The sequence below is a fragment of the Colobus angolensis genome, unplaced genomic scaffold (genome assembly GCF_000951035.1).
Source record: "Colobus angolensis palliatus isolate OR3802 unplaced genomic scaffold, Cang.pa_1.0 Scaffold330, whole genome shotgun sequence".
Classification (NCBI taxonomy): domain Eukaryota; kingdom Metazoa; phylum Chordata; class Mammalia; order Primates; family Cercopithecidae; genus Colobus; species Colobus angolensis.
The window spans coordinates 2,629,519-2,651,196 of record NW_012116600.1 but is presented as its reverse complement, the minus strand read 5'-3'; the positions used below and the strand labels follow the sequence as shown (position 1 = coordinate 2,651,196).

Sequence of the window (21,678 nt, the reverse complement as noted above, 5' to 3'; positions counted from 1 at the left end):
AGTTGTTATGGGTCCTAAGGGACCATCACATTTGAAACTTCATCTTCCTATAATTACTCTTGAGGGCCATGGTAACTTTTTCTTTTATCTGGAAATTCATTTACTGACTAACCTAGGGATTTTTGGGAAAACTGACCCATGTTAAGTAAACTCACAGAATACTAGTGTATAAAGCAGAATACCTGTTTATTTAAGACAAGAAACAGAAAAGTGTAATGTTGCTCTGGGACTCTCTCGACTGGCATCAGTTACATGGGTGAAAAACTCCAAATAATCAGGGTATATTTTATGATTATGGTATCAGAGAAAAAAATAGATCATTAAAAATATTTCTTTCAAGCTGTATAAGAAGCCTGAAGGAAGTTTTATTTACCTATCTTGTGTTAGGCACAAGACTAGCCACTTAGGCTCTAAGGCTCTAAATGTGAATGAAACTGCTGAAGGAAGTTACAATGTAGATGGAGAAATAGACATACAACCAGTAAATTACAGTACCATGCAGTAAATACTGTAATGAGCCACAAGGTAGAACAGAGAGGACAGAATTAATTTCCTCCCAAGATGGAGTTTTGGGGAGGGGGAGAATCAGGGAAGGCTGCAAAGAGGAACTGACGTGTGAATTTTATTTTGAAGGATGAGTGGGAGTCCATCAGGTGTACAGTGTGGGTGAAAGAATTCCAGGAAAAGAAGACAATATGTAGAGGGCAGTGAGGTGCGAAAATGGCAGGGTGTATTCCAAGAACTAGGAGTGGTTTGCATTGATTTCATAGACAGCATGAGGGAATAGAGGTGAAAGGCAAGGCTGGGGATAAAGGCACCATGTGAAAGAGGACCAGGACTTGAATACCTTATATAGGAACCAGATCATATTTTCAGCTTAAAGCACCATTTCCTCTAAAAGAACTGGAAGAACAGTGAAAGTGTCTTCTCATTATTGCTGTTCATGCTGGGTGAAATATTTATTTTAATTTCATAGCTACTTCCCCTGCCTCTTAATGCTCTCTGAGCTTGTGCCGGTTCTACTTTTTCCCATTGTCTCCTAATTATGCCTCTTGCCTCTCACCAGACTCCCTAGGATGGACAGAGGACATATCAGGACTATTAAAGGAGCCATTAGATATGAATGCCTTCTACTTCTTGCCCCTGCATGGTTTGACTCACCTCCAGAAAGCCTGTCTCCCACATACTCAGAGGGCAGGAGTCTGTCACACCATTCAGTTTTTCTCTCTGCCTAGGAGCTCAGCCCCATTGCTTTCAATGCCTCTGAACCGGGCTCCTTCAGTCATCCCTTCTATATTCCTTATTTTGAACCTCTTCTTACCTGTTGATTTTCTCTCTGAAGGTTACAAACATGTTGGAGGCCCTCTTTCATCTCCCAGCCCCAGACTTTAACCCATTATCCCATGCTGTTCCTCTCTCCTTCACTTTTTAGCTGATCTTATTGAAGAATTGTTCAGCTTGTTTCATTTGAACTCCCTTAGCTCTTGCTACTTTTTTTTTCTCTATGCCAAAATAAGTTCATGATTTATATTGGCAGCAACCCAAATCAGTAGGAAATATTTGCATATTACTGGAAGTTTCTGAGCACACAGGCCTATTTTAAACAATCCCTCTAAGTATAGTTAATCATTCCTTTCCTTTGTACTACTTTCTTTGTGCCATCTCAACTAAATCTCCGTTAGAGCCCTTAAAGCTCAGGTTGGAAATGATTGTTCACAGTCCTATCTCCCTTGCAGTATTGTGAGTTGCTTGAGGGCCGTTATGCTATCTGATTCATTTATGTATCACTGTCACAATATTATAGTTGAAAATGTAATAGATCATTAAATGTACACTGAATAAGTAAATGTATGCAAATTTGCTTTTAATTATTAGATGTCATATAGCTAAGTTATAGTTTTTATTTTTCATGCAATGGAATATTTAATATTTCATGCAATGGAATATCAGATTGGTTTTGCTTGGTGTTTCAGATTATGCGATGAATTTGAGAGGATAGCTGAAAAAGCTCTTAGCACTCCTCCAAATACAGCAGAACTAATGGAAATGAAGGTATTTTTTATAGCTTCTCCGTAATTGTGTGTGTATCAATTAATTATTGACACAATAATGTAGAGTAATAAATCACTCCAAAAGTTAAGACAGATTAAAAATAATAATGACTTTCAATTGGCTGGGCATGCTGGGTTGCACCTGTAGTCCCAGCTACTCGGGAGGCTGAGGCAGGAGAATTGCTTGAACCTGGGAGGCAGAGGTTGCAGTGAGTCGAGATTGTGCCACTGCACTCCAGCCTGGCAATACAGCAAGACTCTGTCTCAAAAATAATAATAATAATGATAATAAAATAAATAAAAAGTAATAATGACTTTCAAAATACTTAGCTCATGAGTTTGCAGTTTGGTAATTTAGGCTAGATACTCCTGCTTGGTTCTTCTGGTCTCCATGGGGTCACCCTGTTGGGTCACTCACTCAGTTGGGTTGACTAGTCTACTATACTTCAGCGGGTTGACTTAGCTCCACTTGTCCCTCAAGCCAGAGCAGGCTCATCTGGGTGTGTTCTCATGTCATGGTACAGACATACAAGCAAATTCAATTGTACAAGTGCTTTTCAAGACTCTGCTTGTGTCACATTAGCTAACATCTCATTGACCAAAACAAGTCTGATTGAGAGGACCCTACAGGGCATTGATACTGGAGAGGTGAAGTATTGGAACAATTAATGCAATTATCTATCAGGTTATTTTTGAGAACACACAACAATTATTGCCATGCTAACAGGCACAAACTAGGACTGTCCTGGGCAGCCTGAGCTATGTAATCACTCTTCATTTATTTTATCAACAAATATTTAAGCCTTAAGTGACATTTTATTTTTTATAAAAGCTGTATTTTGTTTATATTAAGCTTTTCTGTGGTAGTTTGTTAAAGTATATTTTGTGCATAGAATTTATGACACTGAAAATATTAGGTAAGTCTCACTTTCATCATTTCTCATGTTACTTCTATGTTTGAGGTTGATATGGTTTGAATGCTTGTCCCCTCCACATCTTGTGTTGACACATGATCCCCAGTATTGGAGGTGGGGCCTAATAGGAGGTTTCTGGTGGATCCCTCACGAACAGTTTGGTGCCTTCCTGATGGTAATGAGTGACTTCTTGCTAGATTAGTTTTCTTGAGATCTGATTATTTAAAAGAGGCTGGCACCCCCTCCTTTCTCTTCTGCTCCCCCTCTTGCCATGTGTCACATTACCCTTTGCCTTCTGCCATGAGTAAAAGCTTCCTGAGGCCCTGACCAGAAGCAGATGCTGGCACCATGCTTCTTGTACAGCCAGCAGAACTGTCAGCCAAAAATCTTATTTTCTTTATAAATGTACCCAGCCTCAGGCATTCCTTCATAGCAGCACAAAATGGATTAATACAGAAGTCTACCTAATGGCAAATAAAATAATGTTAAACAACTAATTGCCATTTCATCTTGTTTACTTTTCATTCTTATAACATTAAGTTTTTGTTGTATTTTTTCATTTTCTAGTATTCAAAAAATCCTTTTAAATTTTGTTTTATTTTTAATTTTCGTGGGTACATAGTAGGTGTATATATTTATGGGGAATATGAGATACTTTGATGTAGGCTTACAATGCATAATAGTCACATCAGGGTAAATGGAGTATCCAGCACCTCAAGCATTTATCCTTTGTGTTTCAAGCAATCCAATTATATACTTTTAGCTATTTCAAAATGTACAATTAAATTATTGACTGTAGTCATCCTGTTCTGCTGTCAAATACTAGATCTTTTTCATTCTTTCAAAATATTAATATATTTTTGTACCCACTAACCATCACCACATCCCCCACATCCACCCACTACCCTTATAGACTCTGGTAGCCATCCTTCTATTCTCTACCTCCATTAGTTCAATTGTTCTAATTTTTAGCTATCACAAATAAGTGAGAACATGCAACATTTGTCTTTCTGTGCCTGGCTTATTTCACATAATGACCTTCAGTTCCATCCATGTTATTGCTAATGACAGAATCTCATTCTTTTTTGTAACTGAATAGTACTGCATTGTGTACCACACTTTCTTTTTCTATTCATCTGTTGATGGACACTTACACTGCTTCCAAATCTTGGGTATTGTGAATAGCACTGCAAGAAACATGGGAGTTCAGATATCTCTTCAATATACTGATTTCCCTTCGTTGGAGTATATACCAGCAGTGGGATTGCTGGATCATATGGTAGCTTTAGTTTTAGTTCTTCAGGAAACCTCCAAACTGTTCTCTATAGTGGTTGTACTAATTTACATTCCCACCACCAGTGTAAGAGGGTTCCCTTTTCTCTGCATTCTTAGCAGCCTTTATTATTGCCTGTCTTTTGGATAAAAGCCATTTTAACTGGAGTGAAATGATATGTCATTGTAGTTTTGATTTGCATTTCTCTGATGATCAGTGATGTTGAGCAGCTTTCCATATGCCTGTTTGCCATTTGTATGTCTTCTTTTGAGAAATATCTATTCAGATAATTTGCCCACTTTTTCATCAGATTATTCTATAGAGTTGTTTGAGCTCCTTGTATAGTGCTGCAATAGTATAGTTCTGGTTGTTAATCCCTCATCAGATGGGTAGTTTGCAAATATTTTCTTCCATACTCTGGGTTGTCTCTTCATGTTGTTGATTGTTTCCTTTGCCATGCAGAAGCTTTTTAACTGGATGTGATCCCATTTGTCCAATTTTGCTTTGTTTGCCTGTGTTTGTGGGATATTACTCAAGAAATATTTGCCCAGTCCAAGTTCCTGGAAAGTTTCTCCAATGTTTCCTTGCAGCAGTTTCATAGTTTAAGGTCTTAGATTTAAGTCTTTAATCAATTTTGATTTGATTTTTGTATATGTTGAGATATAGAGGTCTAGTTTCATTCTTCTGCATATTAATATCCAGTTTGCTCAGTACCATTTATTGAAGAGACTGTCCTTATTCCAAGGTATGTTCTTGGCATTTTTCTCGAAAATGAGTTCACTGTAGATTCATGAATTTGTTTCTGTATTCTTCATTCTGTTCCAATAGTCCGTGTGTCTGTTTTTCTGCCAGTACCGTGCTATTTTGGTTACTATAGCTCTGTAGTATAATTTCTAATCAGGTAGTGTGATTCCTCCAGTTTTGTTCTTTTTGCTCTGGAAAGCTTTGGCTATTCTGAGTTTTTTGTGGTTTCGTATAAATTTTAAGATTTTTTTTTCTATTTCTGAGGAATGTCATTGACATTGACATTGCTTTGGGGGTAGTATGGACATTTTAACAATATTGTAGTCTTCTAATTTATGAACATGGAATATCTTTCTTTTTTTGGTGTCGTCTTTAATTTCTTTCATCATTGTGTTTTAATTTTCACTATAGAGATCTTTCACTTCTTTGGTTAATCCTGGGTATTTAATTTTATTTGTGGCTATTGTAAATGGGATTACTTTCTTGATTTCTTTTTCAGATTATCCCACCTTTGGCATACATAAATGTAAATGCTACTGATTTCTGTATGTAATTTTGTATCCTGCAACTTTACCGAATTTGTTTATCAGTTCTAATAGTTTTTTGGTGGAGTCTGTAGGATTTTTCAAATATAATATATTATCTGCAAACAAGGATACTTTGACTTCTTTCTTTCTAATTTGGATGACTTTTACTTCTTTGTCTTATCTGATTGCTCTAGCTAGGACTTCCAGTACTGTGTTGAATCACAGTGGTGAAAATTGGCATCCTTGTTGTGTTCCAGATTTTAGAGGAAAGGCTTTCAGTTTTTCCCCATTCAGTATGATACTAGCTGTGAGTCTGTCCTGTGATTTTTATTGTGTCCTCCTGTGCACAATTTTTGAGGGTTTTTATCATAAAGCAATGCTGAATTTTATAAAATGCTTTTTTAGCATCAATCAAAATGGTCGTATGAATTTTGTCTTTCATTCTGTTGATATGATGTATCACATTAATTTGCATATGTTGGATCATCCTTGCGTCCCTGGGATAAATCCCACCTGGTTGTGATGAATGACCTTTTTAATGTGTGGTTGAATTCAGTTTGCTAGTATTTTGTCAAGGACTTTTGCATCAATATTCATCAGAGATATTATCTTAAAGTTTTCTCTTTTTTTGATGTATCTTTGTCTAGTTTTGGTGTCAGAGTAATACTGGCCTCATAGAATTAGCTTGAAAGTATTTCCTCCTTGCATTAGTTCTCATGCTGATATAAAGAAATAACTGAGACTGGGTGATTTATAAAGGAAAGAGATTTAACTGACTCACAGTTCTGCAAGGCTGGGGAGGCCTCAGAAAACTTACAATCATGGCAGAAGGGAAAGCAAACATGGCAGCAAGAAGGCAAAGAATGAATGAAGCACGGTGTAAAAGCCACTTATAAAACCATCAGATCTCTTGAGAACTCACTCTTTATCACCAGAACAGCCTGAGGATAACTGCCCCCGTAATTCAATTACCTCCCACTGGGTCCCTCCCATGATGCATAGCGATTATGGGAACTACAATTCAAGATGAGATTTGGGTGAGGAGACAGCCAAGCCATAGCACCCCTCCTCTAGTTGTTTTTTTGTTGTTTGTTTGTTTTTGACTAGTTTGAGTAGAAGGTTTGGTAGAATTCAGCAGTGAAGGCATCAGGTCTTGGGCTTTTCCTTGTTGGTACACTTTTTATTATGGATTTGATCTTGTTACTTGATTTTGTTATCTGTTGGTCTGTTCAGGTTTTGTATTTCTTTGTGGTTCAATCTTGGTAGTTTGCATGTGTCTAGGAATTTGTCCATTTCTTCTAGGTTTTCCAATTTATTGGCATGTAGTTGTCTGTAGTAGCCTCTAATGATCCTTTGAATTTCTGTAGTTTTGATTGTCATGTCTTCTTTTTCATCTCCGATTTTATTTATTTGAGTCTTCTCTCTTTTTTTCTTCGTCTAGGCTAAAAGTATGTCAATATTGTTTAGCTTTTCATAAAACCAACTTTTCAATTCATTTTTTTGGTATTTATTTCAATTTCATTTATTTCTGCTCTGATGTTTATTATTTATTTTCTTATACTAATTTTGGGTTTGATTTGTGCTTGCTTTTAGAATTATTTAAATCAGTGGGTTGTTTATTTGAAGTTTTTCTACTTTTTAATTTAGCCACTTGTAGCTATAAAATTCCCTCTTTGTGATGCTTTTGCTGTATCCCATAGGTTTTGTTATGTTGTGTTTCCATTATCACTTCCTCCAAGAAATTTTTTCAATTTCCTTCCTAATTTCTTCATTGACTCACTGATCATTCAGGAGCATGTTGCTTAATTTCCATCTGTTTGTGTAGTTTCCAAAATTCCTCTTGTTATTGATTTCTTGTTTTATTCTACTGTGGTCAGAGACTATGCTTGGTATTATTTCAATTTTTTGAATGTTTTAAGATTTGTTTTGGCATCTACTATATGGTCTATCCTTGAGAATGATCCATAAGCTGCAGAGAAGGATGTATATTCTGCAGCCATTGGATGAAATGTTCTGTAAATATCTGTTAGGTCCACTTGGTCTATGGTGCAGATTAAATCTGATGATTCTTTGTTGATTTTTTGTATGGATGATCTTTTTTTGTATGACATATGGCATACGATTTTTTTTTGTATGACATGTTTTGTATGAATGTTGAAATGGGGTATTTAAGTCTCCAGTTATTATTGTATTGAGGTTTATGTCTCTCTTTAGCCCTAATCATATTTGCTTAATACACCTGGTGCTCCAGTGTTGGGTGCATATATATCTTCAATTGTTATATCCTGTGGCTGAATTGGCCCCTGTGTCATTATAGAATGAACTTCTTTGTCTCTTTTAATAGCTTTTATCTTGAAATCTACTTTTTCTGATATAAGTGTAGCTATTCCGGGTCTCTCTTGGCTTTCATTGGCATGGAGTATCTTTTTCCATTTCTTTATTGTCAGGCTATGTGTGTGTTTGTAGGTGAAGTGTGTTTCTTGTAGGTGAAAGATCACTGGGTCTTGTTTTATTATCCCTTCAGCAAGGCTCTGTCTTTTGATTGGAGAGTTTAGTCCATTTACATTTGATGTTATTGTTGTTATTGATAATTTTGATTGATAAGTAAGGATATACTCCTGCCATTTTGTCATTTGTTTTCTGGTTGTTTTGCAGTCTTCTCTTCCTTCTTTTTCTCCTTTCTGTCTTCCTTTTAGTGAGGGTGATTTTCTCTGGTGGTATGTTTTAGCTTCCTGCTTTTCATTTTCTGCATGTCTGTTGTATGTTTTTTGATTTGAGGTTACCATAAAGTTTGCAAATAATATCTTATAATTTATTATTTTAAATTGTTGACAACACTGATTGCATAAACAAATAAGCAAAAAGAAAATTAATTTAAAAATCTATGTTTTGACTTGGCCCCCTGCTTTTTAACATTTTGTTGTTTCTGCTTATATCTTATTGTACTACCTGTCTGGAAAAGTTGTTGCAGTTATTTTTTACCAGTTCATCTTTCTGTCTTTCTACTTAACGTATATATATATATAGAGAGAGAGAGAGAGAGAGAGAGAGAGAGATTACATTCCACAATTACAGTGTTATAATAGTCTGTGTTTTTCTGTTTATTTACCATAATTCATGAGTTTTGTACCTTCAGATGATTTATTATTGTCCATTATTGTCCTTTGCTTTCAGATTGAAGAACTCCCTTTAATATTCCCTGTAGGACAGGTCTGGTGTTGATGAAATCCCTCAGCTTTTGTCTGTCTGGGAAAGTTCTTCTTTCCCCTTCATGTTTGAAGGATATTTTCACCAGATTTACTATTGTTGGGTACAAGTTCTTTTTCCTTCAGCACTTTAAACATGTCATGCCACTCTTTGCTGGCTGGTAAGGTTCTCACTGAAAAGTCTGCAGTCAGACGTGTTGGAGCTCCATTGTGGGTTATTTTCTCTTGCTGTTTTTAGGATCCTTCCTTTATTTTTGACCTTTGGGAGTCTGGTTATTAAATGCTTTGAGGTAGTCTTTATTGAGTTAAATCTGCTTGGTGTTCTGTAACCTTCTTGTACAGAAATATTCATATTTTTCTCTAGGTTTGGAAACTTTTCTGTTATTATTTTTTTGAATAAGCTTCTACCTATATCGCTCTCTCTACCTCTTCTTTAAGGCCAATAACTCTTAGATTTGCCCTTTTGAGGCTATTTTCCAGATCCTATAGGTGTACTTCATTCTTTTTTTATCCTTTTTTCTTTTGTCTCCTCTGTGTATTTTTAGATAGCCTATCTTCAGGCTCACTAATTCTTTCTTCTGTTTGATCAACTCTGCTGTTAAGAGTCTGATGCATTCTTCGGTATGTCAATTGCATTTTCAACCACAGAATTTCTTCTTATTTTTAATTATTTCAAATTCCTTGTTAAATTTATATGATGAGATTCTGAATTCCTTCTCGGAGTTATCTTGAATTTCAAAGAGTTTCCTGAAAAACGGGTATTTTGAATTGCCTGTCTGAAATATCACACATCTCTGTCTCTTTGGGTTTATCTCTTTGGTGCCTTATTTAGATTGTTTGATGAGGTTATGTTTTCTTGGACGGTCTTGATGCTTGTGGATGTTCATTGGTGTCTGGGCATTGAAGAGGTAGGAATTGTACTGTTAGCATTCTGGGCTTGTTTGTACCCATCCTTCTTGAGAAGACTTTCCAGGTGTTTGAAGGGACTTGAATGTTGTGATCTAAGTTTGTGGTCACTTCTTCTGTATCTGCATTAAGGGATACCCCAAGCCCAGTGACACTGTGGATCTCATTGCCTTGTAGAGGTACTGCCTTGGTGGTCTTGGATAAAATCTGGAATACTTGTATTGATTACCAGGCAGAGACGTTGATTCTCTTACCTTAATTTCTGTCAAATAATTAGAGAGTCAGTCTCTCTCTCTCTCTCTGTCTCTCTGTCTCTCTCTCTCTGTGTGTGTGTGTGTGTGGCAGGGCGTTGGGGGTATGTGTGTGTCTGCTAACCTGCCTGGAACTGGGAGACAGGTGACACAAACACCCTTGTGACCATCACCACTGGGACTGTGCTTGATCAGAACTGAAGCCAGCACAACACTGGTCCTCATTTAAGGCCCATGGTAACCTCTGCCTTGCTACTGCCTGTGTTCATTCAAGGCACTAGGGCTCTACAATTAGCAGATGGTAAAGCCATCCAGGCATGTGTTCTTCCCTTCAGGTCAGTGAGTGGCCCCAGCCCCGAGTGTCCCTGAGATGCTGCCTGGGAGCCAGGGCCTGGAGTGGGAAACCTTAGGAATCTATGTGGTACTCTATTGCAGCTGAACTAGCATCAGACCACGAGATGAAGTCCTTCCCACTCTTCCCTCCCCTTTTGGTAAGTAGAGGAGACTCTTATGTCCACCACCACAGGTCCTTGGGGAGTATTGCCAGGCCATAGCCAATGTTCACTTAAGGCCCAAGGGCTCTTGAGTCAGCTTGTGGTGCATGTTGCTAAACCTAGGACCCACTTCCACAAAATAGGGCTCCCCCTCTGGCCCAAGATAGGTCCAGAAATTCCTTCTAACAGCCAAGGCCTGGAATTGGGGACCCCAAGATCCCACTTCATACTCTACCACACTGTGGCCGAACTGCAAGGCCAAGGTATTTAAACTGCAAGACAGAGTCCTCTTTACTCTTCCCTCTGCTTTTTGTAAGCAGAAGGAGTCTCTCCTGGTAGCCACTACAGTTGTGAATATGCCAGATCACACCTGAAGCCAGGACATCTCAGAGTTTCTTCCAAGGCCCAGGGTGTTTCCTAACTGGCTACTGCTCCTGATTATTCAGTGCCCAAGGGCTCTTTAGTCAGCAGGTGATGAATTCTGCCAGGACTGCATCCCTCCCTTCAAGCCAGTGGGTTTTCTTCTGGCCCATGTGTGTCTAGAAAAGTGTCTTCCAGGAGCTAGGGCCTGGGATGGGGGCCTCATGACTCTACCCAGTGCCTTATCCTACTGTGGCTGAGCTGGTATCCAAGTTGCAAAGTCCTCTTTACTCTTTTCTCTCCTCTCCTCAAGTGGAATGAAGGGGTCTTCTTTGGAGCCATGAGCTGTGCTGCCTGGGGTTGAGGGAGGGATGGCACAACCACTTCTTGAGCTGCTGTGGCTGTTATATCACTAGGTCATGTGCTCCCTAAGCCAACTGGCTCTGACCCCACACAGCACTAAAACTTGCCTAGGAGTTGCAGTTCTTGTGGTCTAGACTGCCTTTCAAGTTGTTTAGGGCCTCAGAGCACTTTAGCCCATGGCAGCAAGGTTTGCCAAAACTCAGGTTGTAACGTCTGGAATGGGTGATTTCCCTCTGGCTACGGCTGGTCTAAGTGGTCCCTCCATGGACATTGACTGAGGTCTGCCCGTGTTGGCAGCACCGAGTTCCAACACAAAGTCCCACTCTGCCTCCCTGAGAACACAGACTCTCAGTGCCTCGCAGCTGATGCTAGGGGTTAGGGGAGAGATGGCATCCATAATTCAAGACTATCTTTCCCACCCTCTTCAGTGCCTCTTTCAGTGATATGAAGTTATACCAGTTACTCTGATCATTCACTTGATGTTTGGGTTTCATGAAGGTGCTTTTGGGTTTAGATAGTTGTTAAAGTTGGTATTTCAATGGGGAGAACGATCAGTGGAGGCTTCTATTCAGCCATCTTTCTCTGCCTCGATCCTAATTTTAAAATATTTAAGTGCGCCCAGCAAAACGTAAAAATCATTCAAAACTTTCCATACACAGGAAATTATAAAAAAGAGTTAAAGTGGTTACATATATATTTTTAAAAATTATTCACTTAAATGAAAATTTGTTAAAATCATTAAAACCAATGTTTACATATCAGTCTCTAAGGGAGTTCTGTCCTTTTAAAAGTATTTGTACTTGGATTGAGGTCCTTCATATGTGACTGTGTGTGTGTAAAATATACACACATGCCTATATATATTTTTAAAACATTTTTATATTTTATATTAATTATTGTTGAACAGCAAGTGATTCTTTGATTATGGATGATTATAAATGTAGTTGGAGAGTTAAATTGTAAATTTCTGTTCATTAAAGGAAAATTCCTTTGGAAAAATGAATATTGAATATGGAGAGTGTCATTTATTTATCATCCTAGCTATTACTGGAAATATTTAGGAATTTGGGGGTTATTTATTGTGAATTTCTACTATACATAACATTGCCTGATATTTCAAATATTTCTATATTTAAAAAAGATTATTTCCACAAGGGCAAAACAGCAGGTGAATTTATTCAGTACAGAAATCAGTCCTTTGGTATTGGTAAGGGGAAATAAAAATCCAGTCATTTGACTACATAGAAAGCTGATTAAATTATCAAAAATATATTTTCAGTTAGACATTTTGTTACTTGTGGAAACCACCATAGTTTGCATCCTGTTGGTTTGGATTTACAACATAAAAACATTTAGTCTAATTAGAATAATGTATCAATGAACAATTTCTTTCTTTTTTTTTTTGAGATGGAGTCTCACTCTGTTGCTCAGGCAGGAGTGCAGTGGCACAGTCTCTGCTCACTGAAAGCTCCGCCTCCTGGGTTCACACCATTCTCTTGCCTCAGCCTCCCGAGTAGCTGGGACTACAGGCACCCGCCACCACGCCCAGCTAGTTTTTTGTATTTTTAGTAGAGACAGGGTTTCACCGTGTTAGTCAGGATGGTCTCCATCTCCTGACCTCGTGATCCACCCATCTCAGCCTCCCACAGTGCTGGGATTACAGGTGTGAGCCACCAACAATTTCTAAGCAACTTTCTCCCTCAAAAACATTGTTAGGTCTTCATCATTTCCTTCCTTCTCCCTTTCTTCCCTTCCCTTCTTCCCTTTCCCTTCCCTTCCCCTTCCTTTCCCCTTCCCTTCCCTTCCCTTCCCTTCTTTGCCCTTGCCCTTGCCCTTGTCCTTTCCCTTTCCCTTCCCCTTCCTCTTCCCCTTCCCCTTCCCCTTCCCCTTCCTCTTCCCCTTTCCCTTTCCCTTCCCTTTCCCCTTTCCCTTTCCCTTCCCTTTCCCCTTTCCCTTTCCCTTCCCTTTCCCCTTTCCCTTCTTTCTTGAGACATGTCTCGTTCTCTCACCCAGGCTGGAGTGCAGTGGTGTGATCTTGGCTCAGTGCAACCACTACCTCCTGGGTTCAAGCAATTCTCCTGCCTCAGCCTCCTAAGTAGCTGGATTACTGGCACCTGTCACCACACCCAGCCAATTTTTTTTTTTTTTTGTATTTTTAGTAGAGACTGGGTTTCACCATGTTTTGAACTCCTGACCTCAGGTGATCCACCTGTCTAGACCTCTAGGTTTACAGGCATGGGTTGCAGGCATGAGCCACCATGCCCAGCCGATTTTTAATATTTTCTTAAAAATACAAAGGAAGAGTCAACCGTGGTGGCTCACGCCTGTAATTCCAGCATTTTGGGAGGCTGAGGTGGACGGATCACCTGAGATTAGGAGTTTGAGATCAGCCTGTCCAACATGGTGAAACCCTGTCTCTACGAAAAAAACAACAACAAAAACCTAGCACATGCTTGAATCCCAGCTACTTGGGAGGCTGAGGCAGGAGAATCGCTTGAACGTGGGAGGCTGGGGTTGCAGTCAGCCGAGATCGTGCCACTGCACTCCAGCCTGGGTGACAGAGTGAGACTCAGGCTCAAAAAAAAAAAAAAAAAAAAAAAAAAAAAAAAAAAAAAAACCTTTATAGGTCAAAACAATTCAGAGAAACAGGAAAAAGTGGCATTCAGAGTGAAGTGAAAGTGCATCCATGTTTAGGTTATCACATTCCCACCTGCCCAATGCCCATAAAACAAGAATTTCATTCCATGACACAAAGGAGCTCTTACTACCTTGAATGATAGTCCAGAAGTATTGGTACCAGGGGGATTGGAACTAACAAAAAAATTTTGGTTGTCCTTGAGTATTCAGTCCTGGGATAAATGTAACAAAGCCATCTGTCTGCTGCCCTACCACTCTGCTGCAGCTCTGCTGACCCCTCAGCCCCTTACCCTTGCTCCTTCTTGTCATTGGGCCCATGTTCCCTCCACATGCATCCCTCTCCACTTGTTTCATTCCCTCATTTCCTTCTATTTGTGCCTCTCCAAGATATGGGAACTACCCTCCACCTCTCACTACTTCACATCCTTATGGTATGCTCTGAGCAGTGTGCCTTTGCAGCAGTTGTCTCTGTTGCAAACTTGAAGTTTTACATTTGTTCTGGTGGCTATTTGGGTAAAAACAGACTCCCCAACTAGACTGCAAACTCAGGGAGGGCAGAGCCCATGTCTGTCTTTCATTACACTGTATTGCCAGCACCTGGCACAGTGTCAGGCCCATAGCAGGTGCTCATAAAATGTTATTCTGAATAAGTCATCATTCAGTATCTACTTCATATCTATCTTCTGTGAACCCACAGCACTCCTCCCTGGTTTTCCATGTGTTGTTAAGCATTTTCTTTTTCTGCTGTTGTCATTTTAGTGAGATGTTTTGGAGGGATGAGAAGGAAACTATGCTGTAGTCCCTGATTTTGAACCAAAAATGTTGACTTCTAGTAAGTCTGTGCATAGTTATGCAATGTATTTCCACAGGCTGTTTTGTGACATGAGCTGTGCGTTAAAATGCCACCTATAATTTTTGTTTTCCCTCAGGCTTACATTCAGAAAGTGGAGGTAACTGATATGATTGAACTAGAACAGAGATTAGTGGATTCCAAAAACTGCCTTGCCTTCCTCATCGAGTATGTCAACTTTTCTCCAGCAGACATTAGGCTAAATAATAGTGTTTTCCAGTGGTATGGAAGGATGGGAGAAATTTTTGAAGAACACAGGAAAATCATTAAAGAGAAAATAGAACAATATCAAGAAGGTCTGAAGGTTGGCATCTTAGATATTTTATTTTCATTTTCTGGAAATGTTTTATTTTTATCTTTTTACATAACTGTCAATTATTTTATTTCAGAGTGCATACTTTTAGCTTTCTCATGCTATAATGTTATAATCTCATAAATGTTAGTGGGAGACAGTAATATATTGGATCTTTTATAATGCTTATTGGATGATTAAGGAGTCAGTAGTATATTGATCAGTATGCAGTCATTTCTCGGTTTTTCAAGGTAACATAAAAAAATGGAATATATTGTACATAGGTGATAGTTAATAAAAATAGTATTTATCTTATATAGTTTATAGTACTATTTTCAGTTTTTAAAAATTGTTTGAATATCAAAGCTCCCTTAATGAAATGTGCTTTCATACCTCATAATTGCTCACTCTCCTAAGCATTGTGCCCAGAATTGTCACTCTAACATTCAATAACTCCAGCTTTTTTGGGGGGTGGAGGGTGGGAGGTGGTCTTCCATATAAGATGGGTTGTGATTTGCCCATTTCCCTGTCCAGCTTCCTTGCCTACTTCTCCCTACTCCTTGCTCGTGACTTTTCAGTAACCCTGTCAACTTCTAGGTGTCTGCTGTCCTACGCTTTTTGTCTCCTCCACATTCTCCCCATCACTCCGAGGACACCCCTGCCCTACATGTGCCTGTTTGTCTAGCACACTCTATTCATTTTTCTGAGAAGCCTGCTCAGCAGACCTCAGTGCTGCTTCTCCTCTCCTGTGCTCTCACTTTGACCACATCTCCATTGGATAATTATCTGATCATTATGTTAGTATTTGTAAGTCTGCCTCCTGATGGGACCATCAGCTCCTTGAGAGCAGGACTGTTTCGTTGTTACCTTTCTCCATTTATATCCACTGCTCAGCACAGTGACTGACACACAGAAATGCTGTGAGCATTCCATAGCTACTGTCCTAGTAAATGACTTAATATTTACAGTCTCACTTTACAGATGAAAGAGTTAGTTTCCCAAAGAACAAGAGACTTGTTCTAGGCCAGCCAGTACAGATGTCCTTTAATAGCAAACCATGCTGTCTTTCTATTATATGTATAGCAAATATAGTTAATTGGCAAAATATGTTGTTTGGAGAATAATTCATAGGCTTAAAAAAACTGTTCATTTTAAACTGTAGTTTATGTTTTTGTTTTACATTAAGGCTATATCAAATTTTTTTAAAACCACAGAAAACATCATGAGTAGTAAATATTAGATGTTTAAGTTTCAATATAATAGACTCTTAGAAAATTGCTAAGTGGCCCAGAATGATTTATGCTGTGTTTTAAATCACAAGCTATACATACTGTTGATGAACTTTTCCTCTCAGTTTGCCTCCCCTACTGGGCCAAAGCAGTAAGTTTGCCAGGAAACTAGAGAAAAAAGGACAGAAATCAGCCTAGATCATCTATAAAATAGAAAATCTATTTTTGAATAACTTAAATTTTTGAAATATTTTATTGAGCTATTTAATTTAGAATGCCTTACCAATACCAATTATGTAATAAGGCTTTTAAAATTAAAACATGCACACTTATATTAGAACACTATAGTTTTTAAGTGTTTAAATCTGGATTTATTTACCTTACATGTTTCTTGTGAAGAGAGCCCATGGGACAAGAAAAATAACCTTGGAATATTTTGCTTTAGTATTGCTAATTGAAATGATATCAGAGCACAATTAAGGAAATTCTGTTTTTTTCAGTTGTTTATAAAAATAGCTTAGGTAAAAATTTAAATTTTCTTTCAGTCCCATTCTTGGTTATTAAGAGATTTTTCAAATGCTGATAAATTATTTGTTTGCATAAATTCTTCAGCATATTAAAGATCACCATTGTCTAACATTTTTATTCATTTTATTAGCTAGAACTTCTTACATAGATAATACAGAGTTGACTTTTTCTAATCTGTGAGTTAGAGGAATCTAAATCCATTAATTTAAAATTTTAAAATTCTGCATATTTTAAATCTCAGCCATTTTCCGGATCATCCTTTTTTGTTTTACCAGTGACAAAATATAATAATAATAATTCTGGTAACTCCTACAAAGTTTAAATTTTTTGACACCAAAAGGTTTTAACTTTTAAGAATATTAACAACAAATTGTTTTCATTAGTTACGGTGTGAACGGTTTGTGGAGGAACTGGAGAGTTATGCTAAACAATCAGAAGAATTTTATTCGTTTGGAGATCTTCAGGATGTTCAGCGGTACCTAAAAAAGGCTCAAATACTGAATGGAAAGTTGGATTTAGCTGCAGATAAGGTATAATTCAAAAATTCTTAAAAAGATGAATTAGTTCAATTTTAAAAGCATTGAATTTGTTTTAGTTATTCACCTTTAAGAAATAGATTCAAATAAAATTGTTTAACCACATTTAATTAGAGGATAATAGAATGATACAAATAGATTTTATAGACATGCTTCAAGGTGTAGCAGTATTGCTGTTTTCTATTGGTAGCGATACATTTTTTTCTATGTTAAAGATAGAGTTATACCTCAATCTTCTTTTTAACCTTTGATTCATTTAATTATTTGCATCATAGTTCTACTAGAGTTACGAGTCCATAGTTTTGAGCAGAAGCAGGCAAATGATAGTACCTGGTTACTGTTTAGGTCTTCCATCTCCATAGAGGATAGCTTAGATTCAGTGGCCGTGTATAAGATATTTACAGAGTTTAATTGTATTTTATATGAAAAGGAGAATGAAAACATACTATTAACTATGATGCTCTATCATTTTTCTTACATTGAAAGATCTTAATATCAATTCAGATAATTAAGTGTTTTATAATAATCACAAATATGTCAACACATGTGGAGAAAAGAAAAACTCGAGTCATTTTAAACCAAGACCACTGAGTTGGAACCAGATGGCTGAAGAGAAGCCTCCACTGATAGCTCCCCCCATCACCCACAGGAAACCCAAGTTTTAGCAATTATCTGCACACAGAAAAGCACCTTCATAATAACCAAAAATCAGGTGAACAATCACGTTACCTGGTTTTAACTTTATATCACTGAAAGAGGCATTGAAAACAGGAAAAACAGTCTTGAAACCCTGATGCTGCCCTTCCCCATTCCCCAATAGTACCCATGTGGTGCAGAGAGAGAAACTGTACACGTGGGAGAGGGACAGCGTAGTGACTGGGGGACTTTACATTGAACTCAGTGCTGCACTGTTGCAGCAGAAAGCCAAAACTGTTCTGACCTCAGCTGGCACCTACCCACACAGAGAGCGTTTGGACCAGACATAGCCAGCAGGGAAGCACCAATCCCAGTGATCAGAACTTGAATTTCTCAGCAGGGCATGCCACTGTGGGCTAAAGTGCTCTGGAGTCCTAAGTGAATTTAAAAGACAGTCTAGGTTACAAGGACTGCAATTCTTAGGCAAGCCCTGATGCTGTCCTGGGCTTAGAGCTGGTGAACTGGGGCAACATGTGACCTAAGGAGACACCAGACAAGATGGCTGAGGAAGTGCTTATGCCGTGCCTCTCCCAACCCCAAGCAGTGTAGCTCACACCAATGCAGGTGACTCCTTCCTTCTGCTTGAGGAGAGTAGAGAGAAGAGAAAAGACAGCTTTGTCTTGCATCTTGGATACTAGCTCAGCCACAGCAGGGCAGGGCAACATGCAGGGTTGTGAGGCCCACATTTCAGGCCTTAGCTCCCAGATGACATATGTAGACATACCCTGGGCTGGAAAAGAACCCGCTGCCTTGAAGGGAAGGACACAATTCTGGCAAGATTCATCACCTGCTGACCAAAGAGCCCTTAGACCCTGAATAACCAATAGTGATATCCAGGTAGTATGCTATGGGCCTTAGGTGAGACTCTGATACATGCTGGCTTTGGGTACTATCTCAGCCACAGTGGGGTAGAGAACCAAGTGGGACCTTGGGGCCCCCAAGTCCAGGCCTAGGCCCTTAGACGGTATTTCTGGACCTGCCATGGGCCAGAGGGGCGCCCACTGCCCTGAAGGGCGAGTCCCAGGCCTGGCAGTATTCACCACAAGCTGACTGAGGAGTGCTTGAGCCTTAAGTGAACATTGGTGATGGCCTGGCAGAACTCCCCATGGGCCAGTGGTGGCAGCAGCAGGAGAGGCTCTTCCACTTGTGGAAAGAGGAGGGAAGGGTGGGAAGGATTTTGTCTTGTGGTTTGGGTTCAAGCTTAGCTGCAGTAGAATAGAACACCAAACCTGGAGAAAGATACCAATATTCAAGTCCAAGGTTTTAGAACACCAAGCAAATTTAACCCAAAGAAGGCTACCTCAAGGCATTTAATAATCAAACTTCCAAAGGTAAAAAATAAAGGAGCCTAAAAGCAGCAAGAGAAAAGAAACAAATAGCACACAATGGAGCTTCAACATCTCTGACTGCAGGCTTTTCAGTGGGAACCTTACAGGCCAGGATAGTGGCATGACATATTTAAAGTGCTGAAAGAAAACACTTAGAATAGTATATGTCATGAAAATATCCTTCAAACATGAACTAGCAAGAGAGGTTTTCCCAGACAAACAAAAGCTGAGAGATTTCATCAACACCAGACCTATCCTACAGGAGATGCCAAACATAATTTTCAAATCTGAAAGAACAGGATGAGCAAAAAGAAATCATCTGAAGGCACAGAACTCACTGGTAGTAATAAGCACACAGAAAAATAGACTATTTTAATACTGTAATTGTGGTATGTAAACTACTCATGTCTTAAGTAGAAAAACTATGAGCCCATCAAAAATAATTAATACAACTACTTTTCAAGATAAAAACAGTACAAAAAGATACAAAGAGAAACAAAAAAATTAAAAGGCAGGAGGATGAAGTCAAAGTGTAGATTTTTTAATTAGTTTTCTTTTTGCTTGTTTATGCAATCAGTGTTGTCTTCAGTTTAAAATCATGGGTTATAAGATATTATTTTCAAGCTTCATGGTAACCTAAAATAAAAGCTATATACAACAGATATACAAAAAATGAAAAGCAAGAAATTAAAACATACCACCAGAGAAAATCACCTTCACTCAAAGGAAGACAGGAAGGAAGGAAAGGAAGAGAAGACCACAAAACAACCAGAAAACATAAAACAAAATGGCAAAAGTAACTCCTTACTTATCAATAATAATATTGAATGTAAAGGGACTAACTTCTCTAATCAAAAGACATAGCATGGATGAATGGATTTTTTTTTTTTTTTTTTTTTTTTTTTAGGAAAAGCAAGACCCAATGGTCTGTTGCCTTCAAGAAACACACTTTACCTATAAAGTCACACATAGACTGAAAATAAAAGGATAAAAAATATATATATTCCATGCCAGTGGAAACAAAAAATTACCAGGAGTAGCTATGCTTACATCAGGCAAAATAGACTTCAAGACAAAAACTGTGAGAAGACACAAAGAAAGTCATTATATCATGATACAAGGGTCAATTCAGCAAGAGGATATGACAATTATAATTTATATGCAAGAAGCACTGGAGTGCCCAGATATATAAAGCAAAAAATATTACAGCTAAAGAGAGAAATAGATGTCAATACGATAATAGCTGGAGACTTAACCACCTCACTTTTGGCACTGGACAGATGTCCCAGACAGAAAACCAACAAAAAAACATCAAATTTAATCTATGCTGTAGACCAAATGAACATAATAAATATTTACAGAACATTTCATCCAACAGCTGCAGAATGCGAATTCTTCTCAGCATATGGATAATCCTCAAGGATAGACCATATGTTAGGTCACAAAACAAAGTTTAAAACATTTTTTAAAAAGGAAATAATATCAAGTATCTTCCCTACCAGAGTGGAATAAAACTAGAAATTAATAACAAGAATTTTGGAAACTATACAAACACATAGGAATAAAGCAGTGTGCTCCTGAATGACCAGGGGGTCAATGAAAAAATTAAGAGGAAATTGAAACTTTCTTGAAACAAATGATAATGGAAACATAGTATACCAAAACATACGGGATCTAGTGAAAACAGTGCTAAGGGGAAATTTATAGATATAATTGCCTACACCAAAAAAAACTAATTATGCACCGTAAGGAACTAGAAAAGCAAGAGTAAACCAAACCCAAAATCAGTAGAGAAAAGAAATAATAAACATCAGAGCAGAAACAAAAAAAATTGCAGTGAAGAAAACAATGAAGATTAATGATATGAAAAGTTGGTTTTTGAAAAAATAAAATTGATAAACCTTTAGCTAGACTACCTAAGACGTAAAGAGAGAAGACCCAAATGAGTAAAATCAGAAATGAAAGAGGAGACATTACAAATAATTCTGTAGAAATTCTAAGGATCAATAGTGGCTACTATAAGCAACTGTATGCCAATAAATAGGAGAATCTAGAGGAAATGCTTACATTCCTAGATACACACAAAGTACCAAGATTGAACCATGAAACAATCCAAAACCTGAACAGACCAACAAGTAACAAGATAGAATGCATAATAAAAAGTCTCCCAGTAAAGAAAAGCCCAGGACCCAATGGCTTCACTGCTAAATTCTAGCCAACATTTACAAAAGAACTAATGCCAATCCTACTCAAACTATTCTGAAAAATATAGGAAGAGAGAATACTTCCAAACCTATTCTATGAGGTCAGTATCACCTTGATACCAAAACTAGACAAAGACACATCAAAAAAAGAAAACTTTAGGCCAATATATCTGATGAACATTGAGGCAAAAATCCTCAACAAAATACTAGCAAACTGAATTCAACAATGCATTAAAAACATCATTCATCATGATCAAGTGGAATTTATCCCTGGGATGTAAGGATGGTT

General features: G+C 38.0%; 1 protein-coding gene across 1 annotated transcript in view; it reads left to right on the top strand.

Annotated features, from left to right (window-relative positions):
- The window catches only part of DNAH7 (dynein, axonemal, heavy chain 7), a 333,441-nt gene that overhangs the window by 74,203 nt on the left and 237,560 nt on the right, over window positions 1–21,678 (top strand). The window contains exons 14-16 of the mRNA XM_011952066.1: window positions 1,974–2,052; window positions 14,656–14,880; window positions 17,009–17,155. Of these exons, the coding sequence (XP_011807456.1) occupies window positions 1,974–2,052; window positions 14,656–14,880; window positions 17,009–17,155 (451 nt within the window). The remainder of the gene's footprint in view (window positions 1–1,973; window positions 2,053–14,655; window positions 14,881–17,008; window positions 17,156–21,678) is intronic.